Source organism: Lepisma saccharinum, chromosome 21 (assembly GCF_977018435.1).
Source record: "Lepisma saccharinum chromosome 21, izLepSacc3.1, whole genome shotgun sequence".
NCBI lineage: Eukaryota > Metazoa > Arthropoda > Insecta > Zygentoma > Lepismatidae > Lepisma > Lepisma saccharinum.
Window position 1 is genome coordinate 22,601,152 of NC_139249.1, and position 26,466 is coordinate 22,627,617.

At 36.7% G+C, this 26,466-nt stretch overlaps 1 protein-coding gene across 1 annotated transcript; it reads left to right on the forward strand.

Moving 5' to 3' along the window:
- Nucleotides 1-209: 209 nt before the first annotated feature.
- Nucleotides 210-26,466, forward strand: LOC146004274 (trypsin-2-like). Its single transcript, XM_083142974.1, has 7 exons — nucleotides 210-278; nucleotides 1,590-1,684; nucleotides 19,235-19,323; nucleotides 20,990-21,128; nucleotides 22,878-22,991; nucleotides 25,004-25,147; nucleotides 25,970-26,466. Exons 1-7 carry the CDS (start codon nucleotides 227-229, stop codon nucleotides 26,117-26,119), a joined length of 783 nt encoding a protein of 260 aa, XP_082999100.1. The 5' UTR covers nucleotides 210-226; the 3' UTR covers nucleotides 26,120-26,466.

A 26,466-nucleotide genomic window follows, 5' to 3' on the forward strand; every position in this document is an offset into this window, starting at 1 on the left:
TTTATAAATGACTCAAATCTTAAAACACACGCTGTATGTACCCAAAGATAGATGTCTGGCTGTTATGCGAACTTTGTACATAATCGGACTTCAATTGTGTTCGAACAATAAAGCGAGCCACTTGATTTTATCTAAAGATTGTAGTGATGGACACGTGATGAGTGGTATCATGTGGCGTCAAATCATCACATGCACACACTGGGCCCAAGTTCTGTGCAGACTCAACATGCTGCGACGGTTGATCGTTTTGTTTTTCTTCGCCTCTTGTGGATCCTCAGGTGAGACACAGAAATAAGTATTTTCGCATCTGTAACGTCTTGCCAAAGAGCGTCCCTTGAAGAAGACACCCAAAATGTCATAATCCCTTGCAAGTAGTACACCTAGGACTGCACTTTGCAGACTAACGAGGCTATAGCGTCTGTGGGGCTCGTCAATATTTTTGTCATTGTACCGTCATCCATTTTATTTTATCACCATCGTTGTGATTAGTCAAATGGGACATTAAATAAACAAAATCAATCAATCAATCACATATTTTACATTTTCATTCTCCGTGCCTTAAACGCTATGAAGATGTTGGATGATAAAGTGATGGCATATCTGCTGAGGTTTTGCCCTAAATACAATGTCTTTTTTTTGTTCCTTAGCCAGATGTTTAAAACCTGATTCATACTGTTTCTGAGAGGAATGCAGAAGTTTTATAGTGCCTGTTTTGCCTATACTAGTCCTAAGTACCTATTTCGAAGACAATAGGCCTTTTTGAGTGCCTAAAATGAGAAAATTATGAAAACTCAGTTCAATATCAATATATTCTGGTTGGATTTCGGATTTCGTTTCTTCTCTTTGAACAGATCCGTCAATTTTATCACTTTATGATATCACTTGGTGTGCGTTTGTTGGTATTAGCCAATCAGAGGACACTGTATTTTAGGGAAAATGCATCTATACAGGCACGTAGCCAGGGGGACTCTGCGGGCCGTAGCCCCTTGAATTCCTACAAACATCTAATTTAAATAGTGTATAGTGGTAATTAATTTTACTTCATTAGCAGGATTAAGCATCTTAAGGTTGTAATATACTGAGAAATTCGTCTTCAGAGCTTCTATCCTCCTCACTTTTTCGCCTTTAGATGGCGGCTGCTGATAAGGGATGAGTCCCACCTCAAGAAATAAAATACTGACTACGGCCTGCATCCACAACAATTAATTAGATTGCATCGCATCAATCTTGATGTCATTTCTCTCGTACAGTCAACGGCAAAGGTAATGGTAGGCAAATTGTCCAGAGCTACTTTCATTACTTTTTTATTCTACATCCTGTGTTGTTTTAAGGAATGAAACTATGTTGATTCGAAGCAGGCATTGTTCTCTACTTATTGAAGTCATTGTTTCAATTCATTGTCATCATATTGTGGAATTCGGACCGAATGAAAATGGTGGTGGTACTGTTTCTTTTGCCGTTTGTACATAGTTGCTTAAACACTATTTTGACTCAACATACAGGTAAGTCAATTAGGGATAATCAACGTGATTGGTTGACGAGATATTGTATCATGTGGCTAACGAACAATGTTACGTTCCATCTTGCAGGGAACCTCTCCCAACAGATCCACGACGAAGTAAGGAATTCCGAGAATCGAATTGTCAACGGTACTGAAGCCACATTTGGACAATTCCCTTATCAGGTAACGTTATAAGTAGAGCTAGGAATTTTAGGTGCAAAAATTTGCCAATAAAGGTGCAAAAAAGGTGCCACTTTTTGTACAAAAAAGGTGCTAAAATAGGTGCTAATTTTCAGATGTAAAATTTATTGTTAGCAGTGCTTACATATATGATTCAACTAACACATAGAGTATTCTCTAGTTTTAATATAACTAAGCAAATAAAATTCTCTGATACATTAGAAAGCGACATAAAGGAAAATATGCTTCTTCTTACTTGCTTAGAATTAGTCATCTAGAAAACTGTTAAAACAGATTACATTCAAAATTTCTATGTTCTTCTGAGTGAGGCTACATCTGCGGTCACTAAGCAGATACTTGTAAGTTGAGAAAGAACATTCAACGTCAACAGACACAAGTGGTGCGTATTTTGTTTTCAACTGGTAATCCACATCCTTGTTGGTTGCGACTTCTTGAACATTAGGGTTTTTGGCTAAACTTTGTTCTAACTTCTCTTTCCCGACCCCTTGGAGCTCTCGTTGCACATCCATCAAAACAGCCCACTGTGCTTCTTTTTCAGGACAATGCCCCTCCAGTTTTGTGATTGCAGTAGTAAGGAAAGAGAAGCCATGTACAATATAGAGTTCATCTTGCAATTCCTGTTTAAGTGCAAGTTTTTTGGCTTTTTCTACAGCTGAGGAATCACTAGACAAAGCATCTAAAAATTTCGATATTGTACTGGAAATGATTGCAAATAAACAATGCAGCTTTTAACCATGTACCCCATCCAGTGAGGATGGGAGAGGGTGGTAGTGGAAGTTTCTTAATTTCTACGTACTTCTGTATTCAAGAAGGAGCCTTTTTCAGTATTTTCTTAATGCTAGAAACAAATTCGTTCACATATGTATATTCATCTTTAATAGCTTCACAAACTCGATGCAAAGCAGGAACAATGCAGGTCACATGTTTTAAGTTAGGATACATATTCTTCAGATTAGAAAATGCAGCTAACATGTAAGATGCTTGGTCTGTAAGAACTAACCACACACTATCATATTTTACGCCCTCCGGCCACAATACAAAACATGCATCATTGAAACTTTGCATTACACTTACATCATCTGGTTTGCCGAGAAAATAAGTTTTTAAAAGCATGGATTTCACTTGATGTCCATTGAGAGGTGCTACTAAAATGTTCAAAACGTACCTGTTTTGCCTATCTGTGGTTTCATCTTGTATGAAATAGACTGGATGGTCAGCTACTACTTGCCTGATCTGCTAGATTTTAGCTTCATAAAGAGATTGAAGGTAAGATTTCCTTAAGGTGCTCTCATCTGGAACTGACTTCCCAGTATATCTTTGCAAATATGATTTCATGACAGGATTGTTAAGTTTCGAAAGAGGTATTCCACACACTATAAATGTCCTTGCTGTCTCACTAAAAAATCCATTTGTATTTCTGGAACTCGAAGATGCAAGCGCTTCACCAATGAATTGCTGTCGCTTGCCACCTTTACCATCTCGTAGTTCTTTATTCCTGACGTGCTTTATTTCTGCACAACCCAAGTGCTTTGGCGTTTGTCAGCAACAGCAATAGAAATATCACACACATCACACCTCAGAACAGATCCATCACTCTGAATGCAGTCACCGCTAAACTGTTTAACAATGTCCTGCAGTTTCCCAACATTTTCTTTATGTTTTGGCATGGTGAACAGGCCAATCCTATGCATCAATCAGTCGATCACAGACTGCAGTAACCTTGCTCGCTGAGACTGGAGAAGGAAAACAAAACAGGTTTCCTACAACAATTCGTAAACAATACAGCATAGGACAAAAAGAGCACAACTTCTAGCAATTGTTAGCACTGTTTAAAGTCCGCACTCTCACTACATTAACGTCCAAGAACTGAAGAAAGCCAATTCATTGTTGTGCTGTAAACAAGAATCGCGTGCCAAGAAGCCGTGCCTCGAATGTGGGTGGGGTTAAACAGCGCGCGAGTTGCATTTAAAAAAAATGATAAAGATGCAAAAAGGCTGAAAAGGTGGAAAAGGTTCTGAGATTGTGAAAAAGGTGGAAAAGGTTCTGAGATTGTGAAAAAGATGCAAAAAGGTGCAACCGAAACACCATGAGTAGAGTTCAATAAGTGCTTATTTTGGGGATGAGTCATTTTTTACCCATTTTCACACAAAAAAATTTTAGGTGCAGCACCTAAAATTCCTAGCTCTGGCTATAAGTTACTTCAATTTTTTGAGCGAATGAGATGTCTGACTATAGACGTCAGGGGGTACCTTTGAAATTTTGGAGATTTGGCTGTTGTCCTTTATTTGAGTGGGTGAGGTTCAGCATATGCTGTTCTCTCCAATAAGCCTTTGTAGTATACAGGTTACATATAACTTTGTACATAGAATAAGTGCATAACTTGTATGTGTTTTTGCGTTTATATATACATACTTGAATATTGCTGTGAATTATGGAGTTCAGCAAGTCAAAGTAAAATCAATTCAGAAAATATTTGCCTGATTACTGTGCATGAAAACTAAAAGTTGTTATGTGACATGTTAATTTGTGGAGTGGTTGTAATCTCTTAATTTACAAGTTTTGTATACATAGGAGTATTTGTATTTGTAAGAAAATGCTTTCATCAGAGAATGATAAACTATTTCTTAAGAGCTTTTGCCTACAAGGTTCCTAAATACAGGGCTAGAGAGAATAACCTGCTATCGTTAAATTTTAACAACAATAGCTGTTAAACTGTAGATAATTAGTGATGTGTTGTGAACTAATTGTTGAAATATTGGACGTGGTGCTGTATCTGTTCATTGCTATGCTCTGTACTATTATTATATTATATACAGGGTGTCCATATTGCCACGTCCCTCGCGTGAGCATCTGCCAGCTTAGCACAGGGTAGAAACAATGAGATACCTCTGGGCACAGACCAAGGTTACTAACGCTAAGCATATATGAAAGGAAACAACAGATTTAACCCACTACGGAGGGTACAATTCGTACTATATTCTTGAATAATTATATACAAATATTAATATCTTTGTAAATCCTTTTATACAATATTATTCTTCTAATCTTCTTTAGGCTTCTTCTTCTTGTGATCAATATGGCCTCTTCTTCTTATGGCATCTTCTTCTTATGGCCTCTTAATTAATATGGCATCTTCTTCTTATAATTAATCTGGCATCTTCTTCCTATAGCCTCTTAATTAATATGGCATCCTCCTCTTATAATCAATATAGCATCTTCTTCTTATAATCAATATAGTATCTTCTTCTTATGATGATTAAGGTGCCTTCTTCATGCAATTAATAAGGCTTCTTCTTCTTATAATCGCTAAGGCTTCTCCTTCTTGTAATCAATAATATTTTTTCTTCCTTTTCTTTGTCGATCCAATTTTACGGAAATATTAATAAAATCAATCCCCCAAACAAACAAAGAGAAAGCGGTTAGTTAAAGATCGCCGCCTAGCCGGCGCTAACCTTAGCTTGGAGCTACAATGTATGCGCTTCCAAATGTGCTTGGGTGCTGCCGTGAAATGGCGCTACACCTGAGGAAGACAACCCAAAAGCCACACGAAACTCTCAGTTCGTGGGAACTGTAATAGACACAAAATCGAAATTACAATTCGACTTCATTACTTTTGTATATTAATAACTTATGCCGTTACTGAATGATAATTCCCCTTTTCTCCTTATTTATATCCTGTTATTATGTTAAATTTATTTATTTATTTCCTCATAATTAGTATTAATATATACAATCACTATTTCATCATATCTGCTCTTTCCGTTGTCTCTATTTACAATCGTATAAGTTCTCCTGGGTGGTGCCATCTCTTACCCACTTTCTAGACTGCTTTATGCATCACCTCATATAACCGTTGTTCCTTTTGCATGCTGCCATCTATGGTCCTTTATTTCAAAGAATAGCAATGCAGTTTGTGTACGTGACACAAAATTCCCCTCCTCTGGGCAAAATTTTTCCTTTTGAGAAGTTTCGTATGCAAGGAAAAATTTTCTTCAACATCCATTCTTACTATTCACTTCTCATGTGTACTTTTCAACATTTGTTTAACGTCTTCCGTACAATTATATCTTTTTACATTATCTAAGTTTTCTCTTCTTACTTCCTTTGTCACCATATCTTGTATAACTATAGTGTTTCTAAACGTTTCTAATACAATATACGGACCTTCGTATTTGAAAAACAATTTTTTAATTGTACGGTCAGTGGCCTTACTTATTGGGTGTGTTTTACAATAAACTATATCACCCCTCTTTACTTCTATCTTCTTTCCTCTCACTTCCTCTTTTGACGTCCTCTTCTTTCTTTTGTTATACAGATCATTGAAAAATTCTTTCCTTGTTCCTCTTTCCATAACCTTCTTCGGCCATTCTAAATCATCAAAAATCATCGGCTCTGCTTCATATCCCAAGAAAATCTCTGTCGGACTCATATTTGCCTCAGCTGATATAGAATTATTTAATAATCGAACTATCCTGTTAATTACTGCATACCATCTTGTATGATGATCATGACAGTACATTCTGAGTAACCTCACAATCTCTCCATTGTAACGCTCAATTGGATTTGAACTTGGATGATATCTTGTTACATTAATCAATTTTATCCCTTTGAAATATAGATACTCCTTGAAATACTCTCAAGTAAATTGAGTTCCGTTGTCTGTCAACATTTTCTTTGGACTACCATAATGTTTGATGAATCCTTCATCCAACTTCTTGACTATCTCTTTGGTTGTGGCTTTCTTTAACGGATAGCACATGATAAACTTGCTACATATGTCCACACACGTCAATATATACAAAAATCCCTTAGACCTAGGTAATGGTTCTATTAGATCTATAGAAACCATGTCTAATGGCCATTTCGCGATAATATGTAATCCTTCTTTCCTGAATTTTATCTTTAATGGTTTAGTTTGTACGCAAACTGTACAATTTCTAACATGGTTAACAACGTCACTCTTCATAGTCTTCCATACGTAAAATCTTCTAGCTAATCTCAACTTTTTGTCAACTCCGAAGTGGCCAGATCCTTCATGCACTACCTCGAGTACTCTTCTTATCAAGGTTCGTGGAACACTTATCCTTACTTGGTTCGGATTCTCATAACTAACTTGGAAGACGATGCCATTTATAACTTTGTATCTGTTCTTTATCTTAGAAATCCTTGTTTTCTTGTTTCCTTCCTCTCCTTCCAACACCTTGATAATCTCCCTTAGTTCCTCATCTTCCTCTGTTCCAACTCGCCATTCCTCTTCTTTAATACCATTTACTTCTTCCTCAGCGATAGCGTTGATTTCTAGCCTAATCACTTCCTCTGGTTCCTGATTTCCCTTTAAAGGTGCTCTACTTAGAGTATCTGCAACATGGTTTTCCTTTCCTTTTATATCTATGACATCAAAACTGTACTGTTGCAGTAATATTGCCCATCTCGTAAGCCTTGCATTCCACTGTCTTGCAGAATTTAGCCAAACTAGACTCTTGTGATCACATACCACCTTGAATCTTCTGCCTTTCAGATATGCAGAAAACTTTTCTATTCCAAATATTATCGCCAAACACTCTAGCTCACTTATAGTATACGCTCTTTCAAAGTTCTTCAAGCTTCTGCTAGCATATTGTATTACATTATCTTCATTGGATTAGTTTTTCTGAAATAGGTATGCTCCCAATCTAATGTTTGATGCATCTGTGCCTAAAAAGAACATTTTCCCAAAATCAGGTTGGCTTATGGCTGGTGCTTGTATAAGGTCTTGCTTAAGTCTTTGGAAAGCCTCCTCTTCGTCTCCTTCCCATTTCCATTTTATGTGTTTTCTGAGAAGTTCATATAGTGGCTTGGCTTTGCTTCCGAAATTGTGTATAAATTTTGATCGCCAATTACATACTCCCAGGAATCTTTGGAGTTGTTTCCTTGTGTTTGGCCTACGGAACTTGCTTATAGCGTCATTTTTGTCTGGACACATCTTTATTTCACCTCCAGATACTACGTCCTAGGAAACGTATTTCCTTCCTTGCAAAAGAGCATTTTTCCAATTTGACAGTCAATCCTGCTTCTGCCAAATTACTTAATACCCAATCTATTTTTTCGATGTGTGTTTCCCAATCTTTCGTATGTATACACATATCATCCACATATATAGCAAGCCATTCTCTCGTTTCTATACTAAATATTCTATTTAGAGCCGTCATAAAAGCTGACACTGATGAATTTAAACCATATGGAAGCCTTCTAAATTGAAATAACCTTGATCCATATCGAAACGCTGTATATTTTCTAGACTCTTCTTCTACTTCTACCTGAAAATATCCCAAAGTCATATCAAATGATGTAAAGTATATGCTGCCTGAAAAAGTGTGTAGTAATTCATTTATTCTTTCTACTTGATTTCTGGGAAGTAGCACGTGTTTATTTAGCTCCCTTAAATCCAGTACGGGCCTCACACCTCCGTCCGGTTTGTCTACCACGTGCATTGGGCTTACGTGTACGCTATTGGAGTTCTCTATTATCCCCCAACTTAACCATTTCTTGAATTCCTTTTCTACAGCTTCTCTCTTTGCAAAGAGTATAGGATATTGCTTTGACACTATTGGACTCGCTGTGTCTACCTCAATCCTATAGGTGTCCACATCCGTCACTCCTGGGCGTTGGCTAAATATTCCCCTATGTTTCAACAAAATATATCTTAAAATTCCTTTTTCTTTTCCGAGATCCAATGACACTCATCAACTTTGGCTTGTATTTCTTCTTTCGATGCCTTGTATTTATGGTCCTCTATTTCGACCTCTTTTTCATATTCACATTTTACATTTTCAATATCAATTATTTCATCGTAGTCTTTCTTCTTATACACTGCATCATGTTTCTGATATACAAGACTTTGCTTCCTAATGCCTATTTCGCTCTCGGAACCTTTTATTTCATCCTCCATAGGGATATCTACTTTCATGTTCTCCATTGATTCTATATTTAGCCTTTTTTCTTTTATGTGTATGTGCCCATTGTAATTTTCTAAGAAAGGTACTCCTAGGATTATATCACACCTCAAACCCTTTATCACCAAAAATTTTACTTCGAAATTAGCTTCTCTGATGCTCATCATGATGCGTACCGTGCCCTGAATTTTGTATTCTTCATTTCCCGCAGCCATAACTAATCTGACTTTGTCCTTTTCAGAAGCGTCTAATTTTGCTCGTGGGTATTTCTCTTTAATTCTCTGCCAAAATTTATAGCTCATTACTTCGACAACACTCCCACAATCGATCAAGCATTTAACCTGAATTTCAATTATTTCTGCTTCCACATACAATGATCTTCCAGGTTTTAAGTTTTCAAAACTCGGCTCTCCAATTAAAAATAACTTCATAATTCCTTCTTCATTTATCTTATGTTCTCCCTTCATATATTTATCAGTTTCCTTCGCTCTCACACCTGGGAGTTGCTGCGAGAGCTCTACAAGTTTAGCCTCTCGACCGATTCCATGTTCCTCGACTCCTCATTTACCTGCTGCCTCCCAGCATTTCCTACTTCGTTCTGCATTTGGTTTCTGACTAATTCCACTGCTTCTCTTCGCTCTTCATTTAACTAAGAATTTCCCCTCTCGTTCCTCTCGTTGTGATTGTTTCCTCTAGGTTGCCTTTCTTCTATCTCCGTCCTTCGTTCTGAGTTTCTTTGATTCACATTTTGCCAATAATCATTTCTTCCTCTATATCCGCGGTTTCCTCTCCACGGTCCTGTATTCCTTCTATCATAATTTCTTTGCTCTTCCTGAACATTATTTCGCCTTCTGCCGTTTCCATTATCTTCTAAGAATCCTCTTCCTCTGCCTCTATATGCATTTCTGACCTCAATATTCCTAATCCCGAATTCTTGTTTCCGGAATTTCTGCTCTGGACCTTGTTCTTCTTCAGGATGATGCCTCTTAGGATAATATCTACCTTCCTTTTCCTTATCCCATGACCTTTGAGTCTTTCTCAGCATATCATCTGTTCTGAGGTAGTCTATCAAATCTTCCACCTTCCTTATCTTTACTACAGCCACCGCTCTTTGTGTCCATATTGGTAGCGTTTGTATCACTTGTCTAACCAACTCTTCCTCGTTCCACTTTTCATTCAAATTTCGGAAGCTCCTTAATGTTTCCCATGTGTGTGCTTCCAAACTCTCAACCTTGGACCAATCTATATATTTTCTTTTCAATGTCTCCAATTGCCTTTCCTTAATTTCCTCACTACAATATTATTCCAAAAATCTTTTACTAAACTCTTCGAATGTTCCAAACTTGTGCTGATTTAACTGATACCAGCCTGCCGCAGACTTTTCAAAACATCCTTCAATTAAGTCTAGTATCATATTTCTTGGTATCCTCAATAGCTTCAAGTTAGTTGTTAGTTCCTTCAGGAATTTTTGTGGACACTTGTCAGATATATTTCCATTAAACTTGGGCAAGTGTTGTAATTCATTAGGTTTAGGGATTCTTGTCTTATATCTTTCCTCTTCCAAATTAATTCCATTTACCTTGTCCAACCATCTTCCATTGTCGCTCCCTTCTTCACTACCTTTCCATTTCCTTTTCTTTCTCTGATGATTCCTTTCATGCTTTATTTCCTCTTCTGTATTCGATTCATCACTACTACTTTCCTTTTTTTATTCTTTTCTTTTCGTACTCTCCTTTTCCATCATTTCCTTCTCTATTGAAACATATTGGCTTATCGTGTATTCTCATATCCTCTATTTTAGAAATTATTTCTCTCCATTGTACTTTACTCTCTTTCTTTCCTTTGTCGATCTTACTTTCGAGGGTTTGTATTTTCTTATTACTCTCCTCTAATTCTTCCCTAACTTCTTATCGTTCTCTAATTATCATTTCTCTGAATTTCAAAGTTTCTTTTACTATTGTTTCTTCTGTCACAATTTTCATTTCTTCTACTCTGCTTTCTACTTCTTCTATTTTGGAGATGTTAATATCTATCTGCTTCTTATTTGCCAAAATTTTGTTTTCTAAACCTGTACTCCTCTGCTGACATTCTTCACTCACCCTTGAAGCTTCCCATTCGATCTTTCTATTAGTCTCTTCATATCTTTTATCTGACATCCTCATCATTTCTTCTTTCTCTCAAATGTTTTCCTGTTTTCTTCACATATTTCTGCCACTTCTTCCATTTTCTCTCCCAACCTTCTGCTGTTGTGATCTTGACTTTCTTTTATTTCCATCATCATTTTCATCAACATCTCCATAGTATTTTGTTCTTCTTTCTTCCCTTCCTTTTCCTTTAACTTTACTTTCCTGCATTCCTTGCATTCGTATCCTTCTCCCCTTTCACATATCATCTCATATTTTTCTTTGCGGATTCCTTCACATAACCAGTGTTTCATATCTTCACATATCTTACACTGTATTATTTCTTCCTTATTTCCTTCTTCGCCACAACATATATATTTTCCTTCTTCCATATTTGCTTTACTTATCTTTCCAAATTCTTGTTCTTCGCGTTATTTCAACCTCTGGTCTGTATCGAGCCCCACGTTGGGCGCCATTAATCAATGCCACGTCCCTCGCGTGAGCATCTGCCAGCTTAGCACAGGGTAGAAACAATGAGATACCTCTGGGCACAGACCAAGGTTACTAACGCTAAGCATATATGAAAGGAAACAACAGATTTAACCCACTACGGAGGGTACAATTCGTACTATATTCTTGAATAATTATATACAAATATTAATATCTTTGTAAATCCTTTTATACAATATTATTCTTCTAATCTTCTTTAGGCTTCTTCTTCTTGTGATCAATATGGCCTCTTCTTCTTATGGCATCTTCTTCTTATGGCCTCTTAATTAATATGGCATCTTCTTCTTATAATTAATCTGGCATCTTCTTCCTATAGCCTCTTAATTAATATGGCATCTTCCTCTTATAATCAATATAGCATCTTCTTCTTATAATCAATATAGTATCTTCTTCTTATGATGATTAAGGTGCCTTCTTCATGCAATTAATAAGGCTTCTTCTTATAATCGCTAAGGCTTCTCCTTCTTGTAATCAATAATATTTTTTCTTCCTTTTCTTTGTCGATCCAATTTTACGCTTCCAAATGTGCTTGGGTGCTGCCGTGAAATGGCGCTACACCTGGGGAAGACAGCCCAAAAGCCACACGAAACTCTCAGTTCGTGGGAACTGTAATAGACACAAAATCGAAAGGTAACATTATCGTATGGGCAAAACGGATTCCTTCAAATTTCCTTCAAATTTACAGGAGAAAGTACTTACGGAAATCATTTTCTTGAGCGTTTTGGAAGTTCCTGAATGTAGATTTGATCCATTTTAATGTGAATGCGTTTTGTTTTCTGCGAAAATCTCTGTCCGACACGCTGTTTCTGCTCCCGCCATTTGCTTTTTGCATAAGAGTACAATGTTCCGTGTGTTAAGACGATGCAACCCCGTAGCCAGTGTTTCAGCCTCGCCGTGTTTTCACTAGAACCACCTGTCGAGTTCGGAACAAGCCATTTTTCCCGAATGGGTGTCACTTATCGCACAACATTGTAGCAACATTGTGTTCGGACGTCACAGGAGAGAGCTGTTTTTACAATTTTTCTTTGTATTTATCCTAATGGAACCTAACCTAACAGGCCTAACCTAACCACGTAGGCATTCCTCGTCTGACGTCAATATTCAAGGTTGCAAGATTGTTGTGCGAAAAGGAAGAGAATTAACGAATTACGAAAGAAAGATGGTTCCGACCCGAATGGGTGTCACTTATCGCACAACACTGTAGCAACATTGTGTTCTGACGTCACAGGAAAGATCTTTTTCATGTTAGGCAATACAAGCTAACGCGTCTCTTAGCGAAAATAATAATTTTTCTTTGTATCTATGCTAATGGAACCTAACCCAACAGGCCTAACCTAACCACGTAGGCATTCCTCGTCTGACGTCAATATTCAAGGTTGCAAGATGGTTGTGCGTAAAGGAAGAGCATTAACAAATTTCGAAAGAAAGATGGTTCCGACCCGAATGGGTGTCACTTATCGCACAACACTCTAGCAACATTGTGTTCTGACGTCACAGGATACCTTTTTCATGTTAGGCAATACAAAGGTAACGCGTCTCTTAGCGAAAATATTATTTTTTCTTTGTATTTATGCTAATGGAACCTAACCTAACAGGCCTAACCTAACCACGTAGGCATTCCTCGTCTGACGTCAATATTCAAGGTTGCAAGAGTGTTGTGCGTAAAGGAAGAGCATTAACGAATTGCGAAAGAAAGATGGTTCCGAATTGCGAAAGGAAGATGGTTCCGAATTGCTGTTTATGGACAATGAACGTGGTAAATCGCAAGGTTATTTTACAAGTTCTACACGTAAATGCGACGTATTAGCATAATTTCAAGTAGGGGTACGAAAGTAGATATTTTCCGGTGAACGAGGTTGCACCACTGCATAAATCGACAAAACACTCTCAGAACGCCCCCTAAACCAGTATGCTATCACGGCCATAATGTGTTACAGATTCGAAACAACAAGTAACAGTAAGTACTCGTAAATAGAGAAAATAAACATTATCTTAGTTAGAAATGCATTATTTCGCCTTAAGAAATGTTCCGCAACACGTTAGCAATATAAATAATTCCGAAATATATGATTCGTAGGTGTTTCACCCATACGATAATAGTACCAATCGAAATTACAATTCGACTTCATTACTTTTGTATATTAATAACTTATGCCGTTACTGAATGATAATTCCCCTTTTCTCCTTATTTATATCCTGTTATTATGTTAAATTTATTTATTTATTTCCTCATAATTAGTATTAATATATACAATCACTATTTCATCATATCTACTCTTTCCGTTGTCTCTATTTACAATCGTATAAGTTCTCCTGGGTGGTGCCATCTCTTACCCACTTTCTAGACTGAATATGCATCACCTCATATAACCGTTGTTCCTTTTGCATGCTGCCATCTATGGTCCTTTATTTCAAAGAATAGCAATGCAGTTTGTGTACGTGACAATATATATAAAGGTGTGTTTGTCTTGTGAGTAGTTGTGGTGTGCTTGTATGTGGGTTTATCTTGTGTAGTAGGTGTGCTGTCTAGTATGGTTGGGATTGTCTTGTGTAGTAGTTGTGCTGTCTAGTGTGTTTGTGTTTATCTTATGTAGTAGTTATGCTGTCTAATGTATTTCTGTTTGTCTTGTGTAGTATCGGTGATGTGTATATATGTGTCTTGTGTTGTAGTTGTGCTGTCTAGTATGTTTGTGTTTATATTGTGTTATAGTTGTGATGTGTTTATGTGTGTCTTGTGTAGTAGTTGTGGTGTGTAGTTTGTTTATGTTTATATTGTGTAGTAGTTGTGGTGTGTTTGTGTTTATATTGTGTTATAGCTGTGATGTGTCTATGTGTGTCTTGTGTAGTAGTTGTACTGTTTAATGTGTTTGTGTTCGTCTTGTGTAGTAATTGTGCTGTCTAATGTGTTTGTGTTTGTCTTGTGTAGTAGTTCCTCCATTCATATTGGGGGTTAGGCGTAGAGCTGACAACTCTGCACTGTAAAAAAAAATGTCAAGAAACAGCAATATAAGGCCATGGATGTTCCCAAGGTAAAATATTCCGGAGGTAAAATAGTCCCCCGTTCGGATCTCCGGGTGGGGACTACTTTGGGAGGTCCCTGGACTAAGGATAAGATCTACGTTAGGAATATGGATATTAAATTAGGCACCTGGAATGTTCTGAGCCTTTACCGGCCTGGGGCATTTCAGTGTACAGTTAATGAGATAGTTAAGTATAAATTAGATGTAGTAGCTGTCCAGGAAGTTAGGTGGCCAGGAGAAGGGAATTGTAAAACTAAAAATTATACTTTTTTCTATGGTGGTACTGAAAATCATAATTTTGGAACAGGCTTTTTCATAAATAATAGAATTATCTCGTCTCTTAAAACAGTAGAATTTATTAATGATAGGATATCATATGCAGTTTTACAGGGTAGGTGGTGTAAAATTATTTTAATAAACATACATGCACCAACGGAAGATAAAGATGATAATACTAAAGATGATTTTTATACAGAGTTAGAACAGGTCTTTGACAAATTTTCTCAGTATGATATGAAAATTCTGTTAGGTGACTGTAATGCACAGATTGGCAAAGAAGAGACATTTAAACCCACGATTGGTAAAGAAAGTCTTCATGAATTAAGTAATGATAATGGTATAAGATTGATTACTTTTGCAACCTCAAAGAATTTAATTGTGAAAAGTACCACTTTCAAACATAAAGATATCCATAAATATACCTGGTCTTTTTCAGATGGTAAAACTCATAATCAGATAGATCATATTCTCATTGATAAGAGAAGGCATACTAGTATAATTGACGTTCGTACACATAGAGGTGTTGACTGTGCCAGTGACCATTATTTAGTAATTGCTAAATTAAGAGAAAGACTCTCAGTGATAAATCATAAGCAACAAAATCTAAAAGTTATAAAATTTGATACAGGAAAGTTTACTGATGAAAGAATTAAGAAAGATTACCAAATTAAACTGTCAAATAGATTTGATGTTTTGCAGGATTTAAATGATGATGAAAATATAAATGAAACAGACGTAAATAAGAATTGGGAGCCCATACGTAATGCAATAGAATCAGCAGCTAAAGAAAGTATTGGATACCATAAACCGAGAAAAAGTAAGCCATGGTTTGATAATGAATGTCATAATATAATAGAAATAAGAAATCAGGCTAGACTTAGGTGGTTAAATAACTCTGATGATACAAATCTAAACAATTATAATAGAATAAAGCGAGAAGTTAACCGCACGTTTAGAAGTAAAAAAAGAGATTACTTGAAAAGCAAAATTAACGAAATTGAAATAAACAGCAAAAATAAAAAGATCAGAGATTTATATAAAGGTGTAAATGAGTTTAGAAAGGGGTGGCAACCTAAAGTAAACTTGATAAAAGATAAAGACGGTGATTTTCTAGCGGACCCAAGCGATATTCTAAATAGATGGAAGAACTACTTTAATGACCTTTTAAATGTTCATGTAGGAGATAAATCAGAAGTAAATGAAGTCCACACAGCAGAACCTTTAGTTCCAGAACCTAACTTGACTGAAGTTAAAGATGCTATTAAAAGGCTAAAGAATAACAAAGCACCTGGCATTGATTTAATACCAGCTGAGTTAATTAAATATGGTGGAAATTCATTAATATGTCAAATTCATAAATTAATTTGTTTAATATGGAATAAAGAAGAAATCCCTCAACAGTGGAAAGAATCCATAATTGTTCCTGTGTTTAAAAAAGGTGATAAAATGAACTGCAATAATTACCGTGGAATTTCTCTACTCTCAACAACATACAAAATATTGTCTAACATTCTTATAACAAGACTAACCCCATATGCTAATGAAATTATAGGTGATTATCAATGTGGATTTAAACGTAACAGATCAACTACAGATCAAATTTTTCACATCAGACAGACACTTGAAAAAAAGTGGGAATATAATCAAAATGTCCATCAGCTATTCATTGATTTCAAAAAAGCATATGATTCGGTCAAAAGAGATAAATTATATAATATATTAGTAGAGTTTGGAATACTTAAGAAGTTTGTTAGTATGATAAAAATATGCACCAGTGAAACAGAAAGTAAAATTCGTGTGGGTATTAATATGTCTGACAAATTTACAATTCATGATGGGTTAAAACAAGGAGATGCATTATCTCCATTGCTCTTTAATTTTGCCTTAGAATATGCTGTAAGGAAGGTAAAAGAAACTAAAGAAGGACTAAAATTAAATGGTGTGACTCAGTTGTTAGCATATGCAGATGATGTAGACTTACTGGAGGATGATGTGAATACAATTAAGAATAATGCTAAAACATTTTTCAAAACTGCTAAAGAGATAGGTTTGGAAGTTAACAAAGAGAAAACTAAATATATGCTTACAGGCCGAAACCAAGTGTTAGGTAATAATCAAAATCTAATTATTGATAACAACTCGTTTGAACCAGTTTCCAAATTCAAGTACTTAGGAGTAATATTAACAAATGAAAATTATATTAAAGAGGAAATAAAAAGTAGGCTTAATTCAGGAAATGCATGTTACTTCTCTCTTCATAAACTTTTGTCTTCTCGTTCAATATCTAAGAAACTAAAAGTTAAAATATACAAAACCGTAATTTTGCCTGTAGTATTATATGGATGTGAAACTTGGTCCCTTACATTGAAAGAGGAACATAAATTGAGTGTATTTGAAAATAAAATCCTTAGGAAAATCTTTGGATCTAAAAGGGATGAGGAGACAGGTGAGTGGAGAAGGTTACATAATTTAGAACTACATAATTTGTATTCATGTCCAGATATTATTAGAATAATTAAATCAAGAAGACTTAGGTGGGCAGGCCATGTGGCACGAATGGGAGAGGAAAGAGGAGTTTACAGGATTCTTGTTGGGAAACCTGATGGTAAGAGACCTGTAGGAAGAAGGAAGGCCAAGACGAAGATGGAGGGACAACGTTGAGATGGACCTAAGGGAAATCGGTAGGGATGGAAAAGAGTATACAGAACTTGCTCAAGATAGTGAAAGATGGAAGGCCTGTGTTGCTGCAGCCATGAACCTTCGGGTTTAAGAAGGCTAGGGAGTTAGTTAGTTAGTTAGTTAGAGAGTGTCCATAAAGTCTCTTTACAACTTCAAACTTTTATTCCAAACACATATGAAGAGATAATTAAATGAAATTTGTCACATAGTAGCAGTATATATTGAAGTTTTTTTCTTAACTTAATAAACCTCAATATGGGCACCATTGGTTGCACGTAGGAAGTCAAGGCGAAAATCGATTTTGTGCCATGTCCGCTCTAGCATAGCCTCATCAATGGTGGCAATGGCGTCAGTGATCCTTTACTTGAGGTCAGTAATGTTCCGTACCTTTGTTCGATACACAGTGTCTTTAACGTAGCCCCATAGAAAGAAATCTAGGGGCGTTATGTCTGGTGAAGGAGGTGGGCAGGGAATAGGGTCATCCCGTCCAATCCACCTACCGGGAAATTTTTGGTCCAGGAAGTCACGAACATTTAATCCCCAATGTGGTGGTTTAACATCCTGTTGGTAAAGGACGGTTGGTTGAAGATGACCCAGTTGTGGTGTCACATATTTAGTCAAAAGGTCAAGGTAAACATTTGCAGTAATTGTTTGCTCCGCAAAGAAAAATGGACCAATGATTCAATTGAACATCAGTCCACACATTCACCTTTGGACTGTGTCCATTGTCGCATGGGGGTTTTCTGAGCCCCAGATTCTCGCATTGTACGTGTTCAGTTTACCGAAAACATGAAATGTTGCCTCACCAGTAAAACACACTCTGTTGAGGAACATTGCATCCTCCGATATTCAATTAAGCATGTCCACTGCAAACATTTTGCGTTTCAGTTTATCATTGGGCTCGATGGCATTCAACATTTGCACTTTATACGCATACAATCGCAGGTTGTGGTGTAGGACCTTGTGCACTGTTGATCGTGGTAGCTGTAACTGTCTGGCAGCAGTGCAAATAGATTTCTTCGGAGAATTAACAAAGGCTTGTCTTACATGTTTCATGTCTTCCTCTGATACTAGTTTCCTTCCACTTCTCGCTTTATCAAAAATTGTACAGATCTCCATGAATTTCCTGTGCCATTCACAAATTTAATGGACGTGCTGGTGGTTGTTTCCCATACCTAGTCCTGAAGATTCGCCGAGTCTGAGTGTCAGATTTTGTTTCAATAAACCACGCCACACATTGTGCCTTTTCTTGCGGAGTAGCCATTTTTCTTTCGAGGACCTCTCTTTCTTCACAATGTTATCTGACATACACAAATTGACTATTAGTACAAACTTTCATAGTAAACTAGTACAATAAAAAACATTCACTCAAATCTCTCATCATTTGCATTTCTAGTGAATTTTTGAAGTTGTAAAGGGATTTTATGGACACCCGGTATATTATATTGTTATTGATAGACGTATGATAAGAGGAAGAAGAAGAATTTGTATTCTATAGCATGTTATTGATTGGTTGTTATAGTAACAGTGTGTAAGATGTACGTGAATAGCTTCCATGTATTAAAGTTATATTGTTTAATTTGAACCTACGTATTTTGTATGTCTTGTGCATGTATATATAAGAAATCACACAACACAACAAGGCTTACAGTTATGTATCACAATACTCACATGTAGAGAGTAGTATTAGTAATAGTCGTAGTACGTGCACAAATACATATGAAAGTGCATGTAGCAAAATATTGTTTATTAAGATAACTTACTAGTTTAATTTACTAAACACAATAACGAGATTTGAACAACTTTCATCAGTACATTCCATTTTTATTCACTATAGAACCGAATACTAGAAGAATGGACTATTTTCCTTTGGATTTAATGTTTAGTTATAATACGAGGGTCATCCAGAAAGAAAAGGATCGTTTTGGTGTGAAAAATACAAACAACAAAGTGTGGATTGTCAACTTAGTGTTTTTGCTTTTCTTTAAGGTGATAATGCTGTACAATGGCGGTTTTCGTTGTGGAGCGTCCGTACTGAGCGAGGATTGGGCGTTAACGGCCGCTCACTGCGTCCAGGGGTGAGTCCACATCTGCTGACGCTTGGAAGTTCATCGTTGCACCAAATGCTCCGAAATACAACTTGTCACTTTTTCACATTGCCATATTTCGGTATCTTCGTATGTCTAATCATTTCATGTAGCATGTTATTATATAATCATCCATCACGTCAATATTTATGTTCCATTATGAATCTTGTCGCAGCTGCATCGTTTTAACGGTTGAAAATTGAGCACACGTTCAAGTAAAAATCTAAAACTCTTCAGTCTCTTTGCAGGTATGTAAGAAATAATAAGTTATGTCAGCGTTTCATTAAGAAACACAACTGATGAAGTTTTATAGTGCCTAAAAAAAAACTATTTTGCTTGTCAGGACCTATTTTAGGGTTATGCGCCTAAATCAAGCCTTTTTTAGGTTTTTGTGTATTTTTAAAGGATTTTACAGGATTTTTATGTCACACAGGCATTTGCTTTGTTTAGTCTCGAAAAAATTCAATGACAAACGTGTATAAAACATACTCTCTGTCGATTTCCCTTCCTCCAAGTCCATGGTGATTTTTCAAAGCTCTAATCGAAGCAAATTGTCTCGCGCCACTGTTACCTGTGCAATCCAAAGTGGTCTGATCTGTGTGGTCTTGCTCACTTTCACGTCACTTCGGTGCTTTGTGGCATTCACGCCTTGCAAACTAACATTTCAGCATTGAAGTTTGCACCACTGACTATGTTTTTGTTGGAAGATTATTTTCAGCATATAAGATGATTCTCACAGACAAAATTGCTGAGTTTGACTGTGAATAACATGAAAAAAGATTGTTGCCTAACTATAAAGCGAAGAGTGGACTTAAATGGCAAATTTCCAATGGTAAGTTTTGCCATCGCCGTAGGGTTAGGCAAAACACATAACGTTATGCAACATAGTGCGTATTTCAGGAAATAGGTGTTCAATTTTCATTGCCGGTGACTATACCTAATTAGCATTTTTCAGGAATTTTTAACTATTTTAAGTTTTTCTTTAACTAACTTCAGGATTTTTCGAACCTATTTTAAGGTTTTTCGAACCTATTATAGGATTTTAGAGCCTATTTTATGATTTTAGAGCTTATATTAGGATTTTAGAGCCTATTTTATGAACCTAAAAGCACAATTTTTAGAACCTAAAAATCCAAGGTCTAATTATCACATCTTCTAAAATTGTACATTTTCCTTGGTACCGAATAAGGCTCGGCTCATAATACAAGTAAGTCCCCGTCCTTTCTGAGGTTATCGTTGGAATAATGTAGAATGTTTTCGGTAATTCTATAATCTCCTGACACCTGGAGAGCAGGGCAGGGCAGTGCAGTAACAAACTTTATGTGAGCGTTATTTGGTACAAGTAAAAAATTTACTGATCAATGACGTCACTGACATGACTACTCGGAAACGCATTATCGAGGTGGTAAATTGTTAAGCCTGCCCGAAATGAGGCTCAAGAAGCGTAATTTCACTTGATCCGTGCACCTAATCCAGACTGGGCCTACGGATGACGATAAGACGAAAGAAAAGCCCCCTGCACTCAGAATAGTAGCTGCACTCTATGTTGCGGTTTTAATCTGAAAACAACCGTTCTTCTCCAAACTTCAGTTTTACGTTTATACATTGACAAATTAAAGTATTTTACATTGCTGAGTCGCATTCTCCGTTTCCGTAGCGTTGATGTGTCCGACCTTATCCTTGTGTGCAATACTACAAGCCTCCTGTCAGATGGGGACAGCCACCAAGTTGTCCAATCTATCGTGAACGCTGACTACAATAATCCTGACCTGTCAGCTGACGTCGCCGTGTTAAAGGTAAGGGCATAGTCGTAATTGTTACAGAAATAATATGAATAGCCTAATACTTGTGAACGAAATGTATTTTGGCGACCTCTGGTATATTGTACACCCAACGGCAAAAGAAACAATAGGCGAACTGCCATCACCACGTACATTTAGTCTGTTTTACACAATGTGATAATGAACTGAAGTTTTTAAAAAAAGTCAATAAGCAGAGGACAATCTTAAAACAGCACAGGATAATAAAACAGTAATGAAAATAGCGATGAGCAACTTACATTCTATTATCTTTGCCGTTGACTGTACATCTATAATCTATTCCAGGAGTCTGCGGAGCAAGCGAAAGGAAACAAGTTGTCCGCACAAGTAGCAACTCGACCAATGAACGCGAGAGAGGGAAAGGGTTTGCAGCGGTTTGCCGCAGCGCGCGTTGCTCCACAAACTCCTAGAACGTCGTATATCTTTGCCAATTATACAGCAACCATTCCGTCTTGTACCGTTCAACCCCTTTGCAACGGTCATAACTCCATTGTCAAGCAAGACAGTTCAAACCCTAAAGCCACTGGTTCACAACCCATTCAAAATTGTCTGCAAAATGCTTAGCGCAGTCAACGAAGGACAGAAAAAGTCGAATATTTTAAAGCGGGAATTAAAACTTACAGGAAGAGAGGGAGAAGCATCTTAAGAATAGCGAAGAATGCAAACAAGAAAAAGGAAAACAGAGAAGAGGAAGAGCAAGGGATTATCTACGAAGTGAAATGTAAAGAATGTCAGTGTGTGTACATATGAGAAACTAGAAAGAGGCTGAAAGACGGGTAGATACAACATAGAGATGATGTACGACTTAAGAGAGAGAGAAATGCGATTTTTAAACACACGAGAGAAACAGGACATGTCATAGAGTGGCATCAGGCTAAGCAGATAGGAAGGTGGAAGAGAATACTAGTGAGAGAATGGAAGGAGGCCAAGGAAGTAGAGAAGAAAGGTGAAGAAGTCACAATGAACTGGAATGGGAGACTATAGTTAAACAAAGAATGGAAGAAGGTGTTAGAAAGAGTGGAAAGGAAAAGAAAGAAAGAGGAGAGAAGAAGGAAGAAGAATGAAGGAAAAAGAGTCCAACCACATTCTAGATGGAAGAAAATATGTTTAGCCTTTTAGGTGAAAGTACAGTTGACAAGGGAAAGCCACCTGCTAGAATGTCCCAGAACAACTTTCTAATAGTCTGGAGGGGAGTAATGTTTGTGTATATATTTCTTCCTGTTTTGTACCTTGTTACATTTGTACTTGGTACAGAGTCTGAAGAAGATCTTGCTAGAAGGTTGAAACGTTACGTTTAGTTTATGTTTTATAATAAAATAAATTTCTGCCTTGGTCAGCATATTGAGTTTTTTACGTCATAGGCAGTTAATTTATTTTAGTCTTAATTCTCATTAGATGAGTTACAAAAAAGGTTATTTTTAATTTTTCGATAATGTCGGTGGTTTTGCCCAATTTAAAAAATAATTTTTAAGAAGTGGAATTTTTCAATATTTTTTTAAAGTTTTTTGTGTTGTACCTAACTTTTGAACAATTTCAATGACTGGAAATTGTTTCGAATAAAAATTGTAGCCTAATTTATAAGCTTTAAAACGGTTTTAATGTATTTTAGCAGGCCGCTAAATTACAACCAGGGGGCCACGGGTTGAAAACCACTGAATCAGACCAAGCTTGTTTTCCAATACTGTGTATAGATGACGTAATGTACAAGGCTCGCACTCATTTCAGGTTGATCCGCCATTCATGTTCTCCGATTTTGTCCAGCCAGTGAGCCTACCTGATCAAGGTCAAGACACGCCAGCAGGAACGATGGCAGTTGTTAGCGGATTCGGAAGGATAGAAGTAAGTTATTTCCGCAATGGATACGAAAGTAAAGTCACAAGAATGGAAGCATCGACTCAGACCTATCTTAAACATTTCCAGTGACCAAATTAAGCTGTAGTTTATTTTCGTAACATCTCTGACTGTTTCACATTTGCATCTTGGGAGAGAGTTGTAACTCCAGAAGTTATCAATCAGCAAGCAAACTCTGACGTCATCTCAACCCAGCAACCTATCACTAATCCTCTTGCCCACGCTCTACGCTAATGGTAGGCTGGCTGGCTAGCTAAGCTCGTTCTGTCAGCCGGGAGATGTTACGAAAATAATATAAACCATGTCAAGGTACGAGTCTAGATCTAAGAAATAAATATAGTATAGTAATAATAAAGTTCTAGCCATTGGTAACTCGAAAAATGTTTTCTAAGGAAGGTAAGAATCGAAATAGCCAAGAACGTATCTGAAGGAGGAGAGAATCTTCCTAAAATGGTTAACAAGTACTAGAATTATGCAATCAAAAATTGAAGTACAGTGTTGCCTGGCATAACGAACGCCCCGCAATACGAACCGCACATATGATTAACCACTGAGCAGAGGCACTTCATTATCTTACACGGGCTGGCGCGTGTGGTACTGAACTTTATACACAAGCAGCTACCTGGCTACAATTCGTGTAAAAAACGATTGTTATAAATACACTAAAAGGAAGACCAAACAAAGTGCTGAAAACCGAAATAACATTGAACGAAAGACACTTTATGTGTATAGAAATTGCAGAGAACGTATTTTTTATATATATAACTGTATTGAACGTACTAAGCTTTCCAAAACTTATAAGTTAGTAAATTCCTTGGATTTCCAACATAGTTGGTGATTTTTTTATATTCTCTGCAATTTATTTTACTATGTTTCGCGATTTCGGGCCGAACTCTAAAAAGGATTAAATTCATTGCTACAGTAACCTGTAGAAAAAAGCGTCCCGCATAACGAACGCCGTTTTGGAAAGGATTACGCTCGTTGTGAGAGGAACCATACTGCATTTACTTTGTTTCATGATATGAAGTTTATGTATTTCCTCATGAAAGCAAAGATTGATTGGGATGTATCAGTTTTGTGTTGCCAGCGTCTACAAAAAGGAACAACGCACAATCAGGAATTTCACTTTTCGTAAGCTGGAACTGAAACCTTGTCTTGTTGTCGTTGAGACCACACAGACTCTATTGTCCTAAACCTCCCAACAAATAGAGTTGTGAAGAAGTTCACCGTCATCTAAGTGCCATTGTGGCAAATTTTGAAAAGCTCCAACCTATTTCCGATAGAAGAAGGAAAATAGAGATAAATAGGAATAGAAAGAATGGAAGAGCAAGCAAGTATTTATTTGCAGGTGTCCATGATTTTAGCTTACAGTATTGGCAATATTGTTGGACTCATTAGTTGAAAAAATTGAACACATATTAACACTTTATGTATAGAAATTAAATAGATTTAATGTTTTGTGATACACATTGCATTGTTATACACACTGCAAGTACTGTCAGTACTTCGTATGACCACCTTTGGCTCTTTTTGAGCCCATTTTAATATTTTCTTGTGTACAATCCTTCATCACTCTTATTTGTAAACTTCAAACCACGTGGTTTATGAAATTACATGTTGCTCCGGAAATACAAATAAAGAACACCCTTACAACAATCAGTATTAATATTATTTTCTTTGTTATAACCAAACAAATAGTATAAATAACATAGTAAACAATATACGTATTGTTCCAGGCAATTTTGCGAATTTGCAAAGAATCGTGTTACCACATGTTCTTGGGACACGTAAAAGAAAGGATTATTGAAAACAAGATTATATCGAAGCAGACAAACAGTTTAATTCCATAAAAAGTTATACCAATCGTCAAATATGTTAGAACACTTTCAAAGTAAGGAAATGTACTTCTTTTTTACAATGAGTCCAATAATTTGACCAATACTGTATATTGAACTCTGCAACACATCATTACAAAATTAATCTGTTGTATTTTCTTTCAGGCTGGCGGAGCTATTTCAAACTCTCTCTTGTTCGCCGAAGTTCCAATAGTCAGTGACTCCGACTGCAGTGAGGCTTACGACGGTGAAACGTACCCCTCTGAGATTTGTGCAGCTTTTCCAGAGGGTCTTATAGGAGTATGCAATGTGAGTAGAGTTAGGTTTCAAGTATTATTTTGTACAATCTTGAATTAAAGGTACTGTCATCTCTCTCATTCTCGCATAGAAGTCTCCCCCATCATTTGACCCAACTTGCTCTCATACCGGGTGGCCAGAATTAAAGTTACCCAACTCAGAGCCCTCTGTAGCCTGTTTGAGGCATCGTAGAACTCTGAAATTTGGTGAATCCACTATGCAGACTATGGGAAAGAGGATGGCGATAAAAAATAGTTAAATTTTCCGCCACCAGGTTGAATGTGGCGCTGTACATACATATAAGTATATATGCCTGTGTGTGTGTGTGTGTGTGTAAAGTATAATGCTCACCTCGATTACAAAATTCTTGAACACGCTTGTGCATAAATATTGCGTTCAGTTTTGTTTTTAGGTCGTTATTGCTGCTACAACCATTTTCGTCATCTTCTTCTTCTAAGAGAACCAAACCCAACTTGCCTAACCTAACCACCACAGATTATTTACTACCCCAAAAAGCTACCAGCCAATGGGAATGCTTGAAAAGGTTGTAGCAGCAATCACTACCTTGTTTTTAAGTTCATCTTGTAACACAGAAAGGCGAATCGGGACTGGACCTACAGTTTAAAGTGGATATCGAACCTATTACCCCTTTATTACAACACAACGACGAGATGTGTTTAGTCACGGAATAAACAGTCAAGTTATAGAACTAATGATTCTCTGGTTGAGGAGCTGTTTCAAGTTTCTATTTGATATTTTCGTTCGGCAACCTTTCATTGAATGTTCTTGTTTAATATATATCTTGAACCTTGAAAGCCTTATTTGTATTTAAAGGGTGACTCTGGAGGTCCATTGTACGCCAGTGGCTACCAGGCTGGAATCGTATCCTGGAGCGCTTCCGGATGTGCAACTCCTGGATACCCGGATGTATATACAGAGGTTTCCTATCATCGGGATTGGATCCGGGAGAACACCGGCGTATAATTTTTTATTTATATAATTACCGTATTACTATAATATGTAAGAAACTTTTAAATACTAACATCACCGAATGTAAGTGGAGGGTATAATGGGCCCAAACTCTTTCCAATGATTTAAATATATTACACTAATTTTATAATAGAACACAAAAACTAGACATATACTGCAATGTGCAAAAGAAATCTGAACATTTTATACGTGGTTTAGTAGATGATCTACAGTTATATACAGCGAATATAATTAGATCTAGTTAGATCTAATAATTTAGTATCGAACTTACATTTGCACCATTGAAATACAAATTTTAGAAAAAAATGTGATATCTTCAATATCACAATCTCATCAATATG

Excerpts from the sequence above, each read along its gene's own strand:
- LOC146004274 (XM_083142974.1), top strand. The coding sequence starts at position 227 with ATGCTGCGACGGTTGATCGTTTTGTTTTTCTTCGCCTCTTGTGGATCC. Across the intron at positions 21,129-22,877 it reads CTGACGTCGCCGTGTTAAAG|GTTGATCCGCCATTCATGTT; the intron begins GTAAGGGCATAG and ends CACTCATTTCAG. Across the intron at positions 22,992-25,003 it reads GCGGATTCGGAAGGATAGAA|GCTGGCGGAGCTATTTCAAA; the intron begins GTAAGTTATTTC and ends ATTTTCTTTCAG.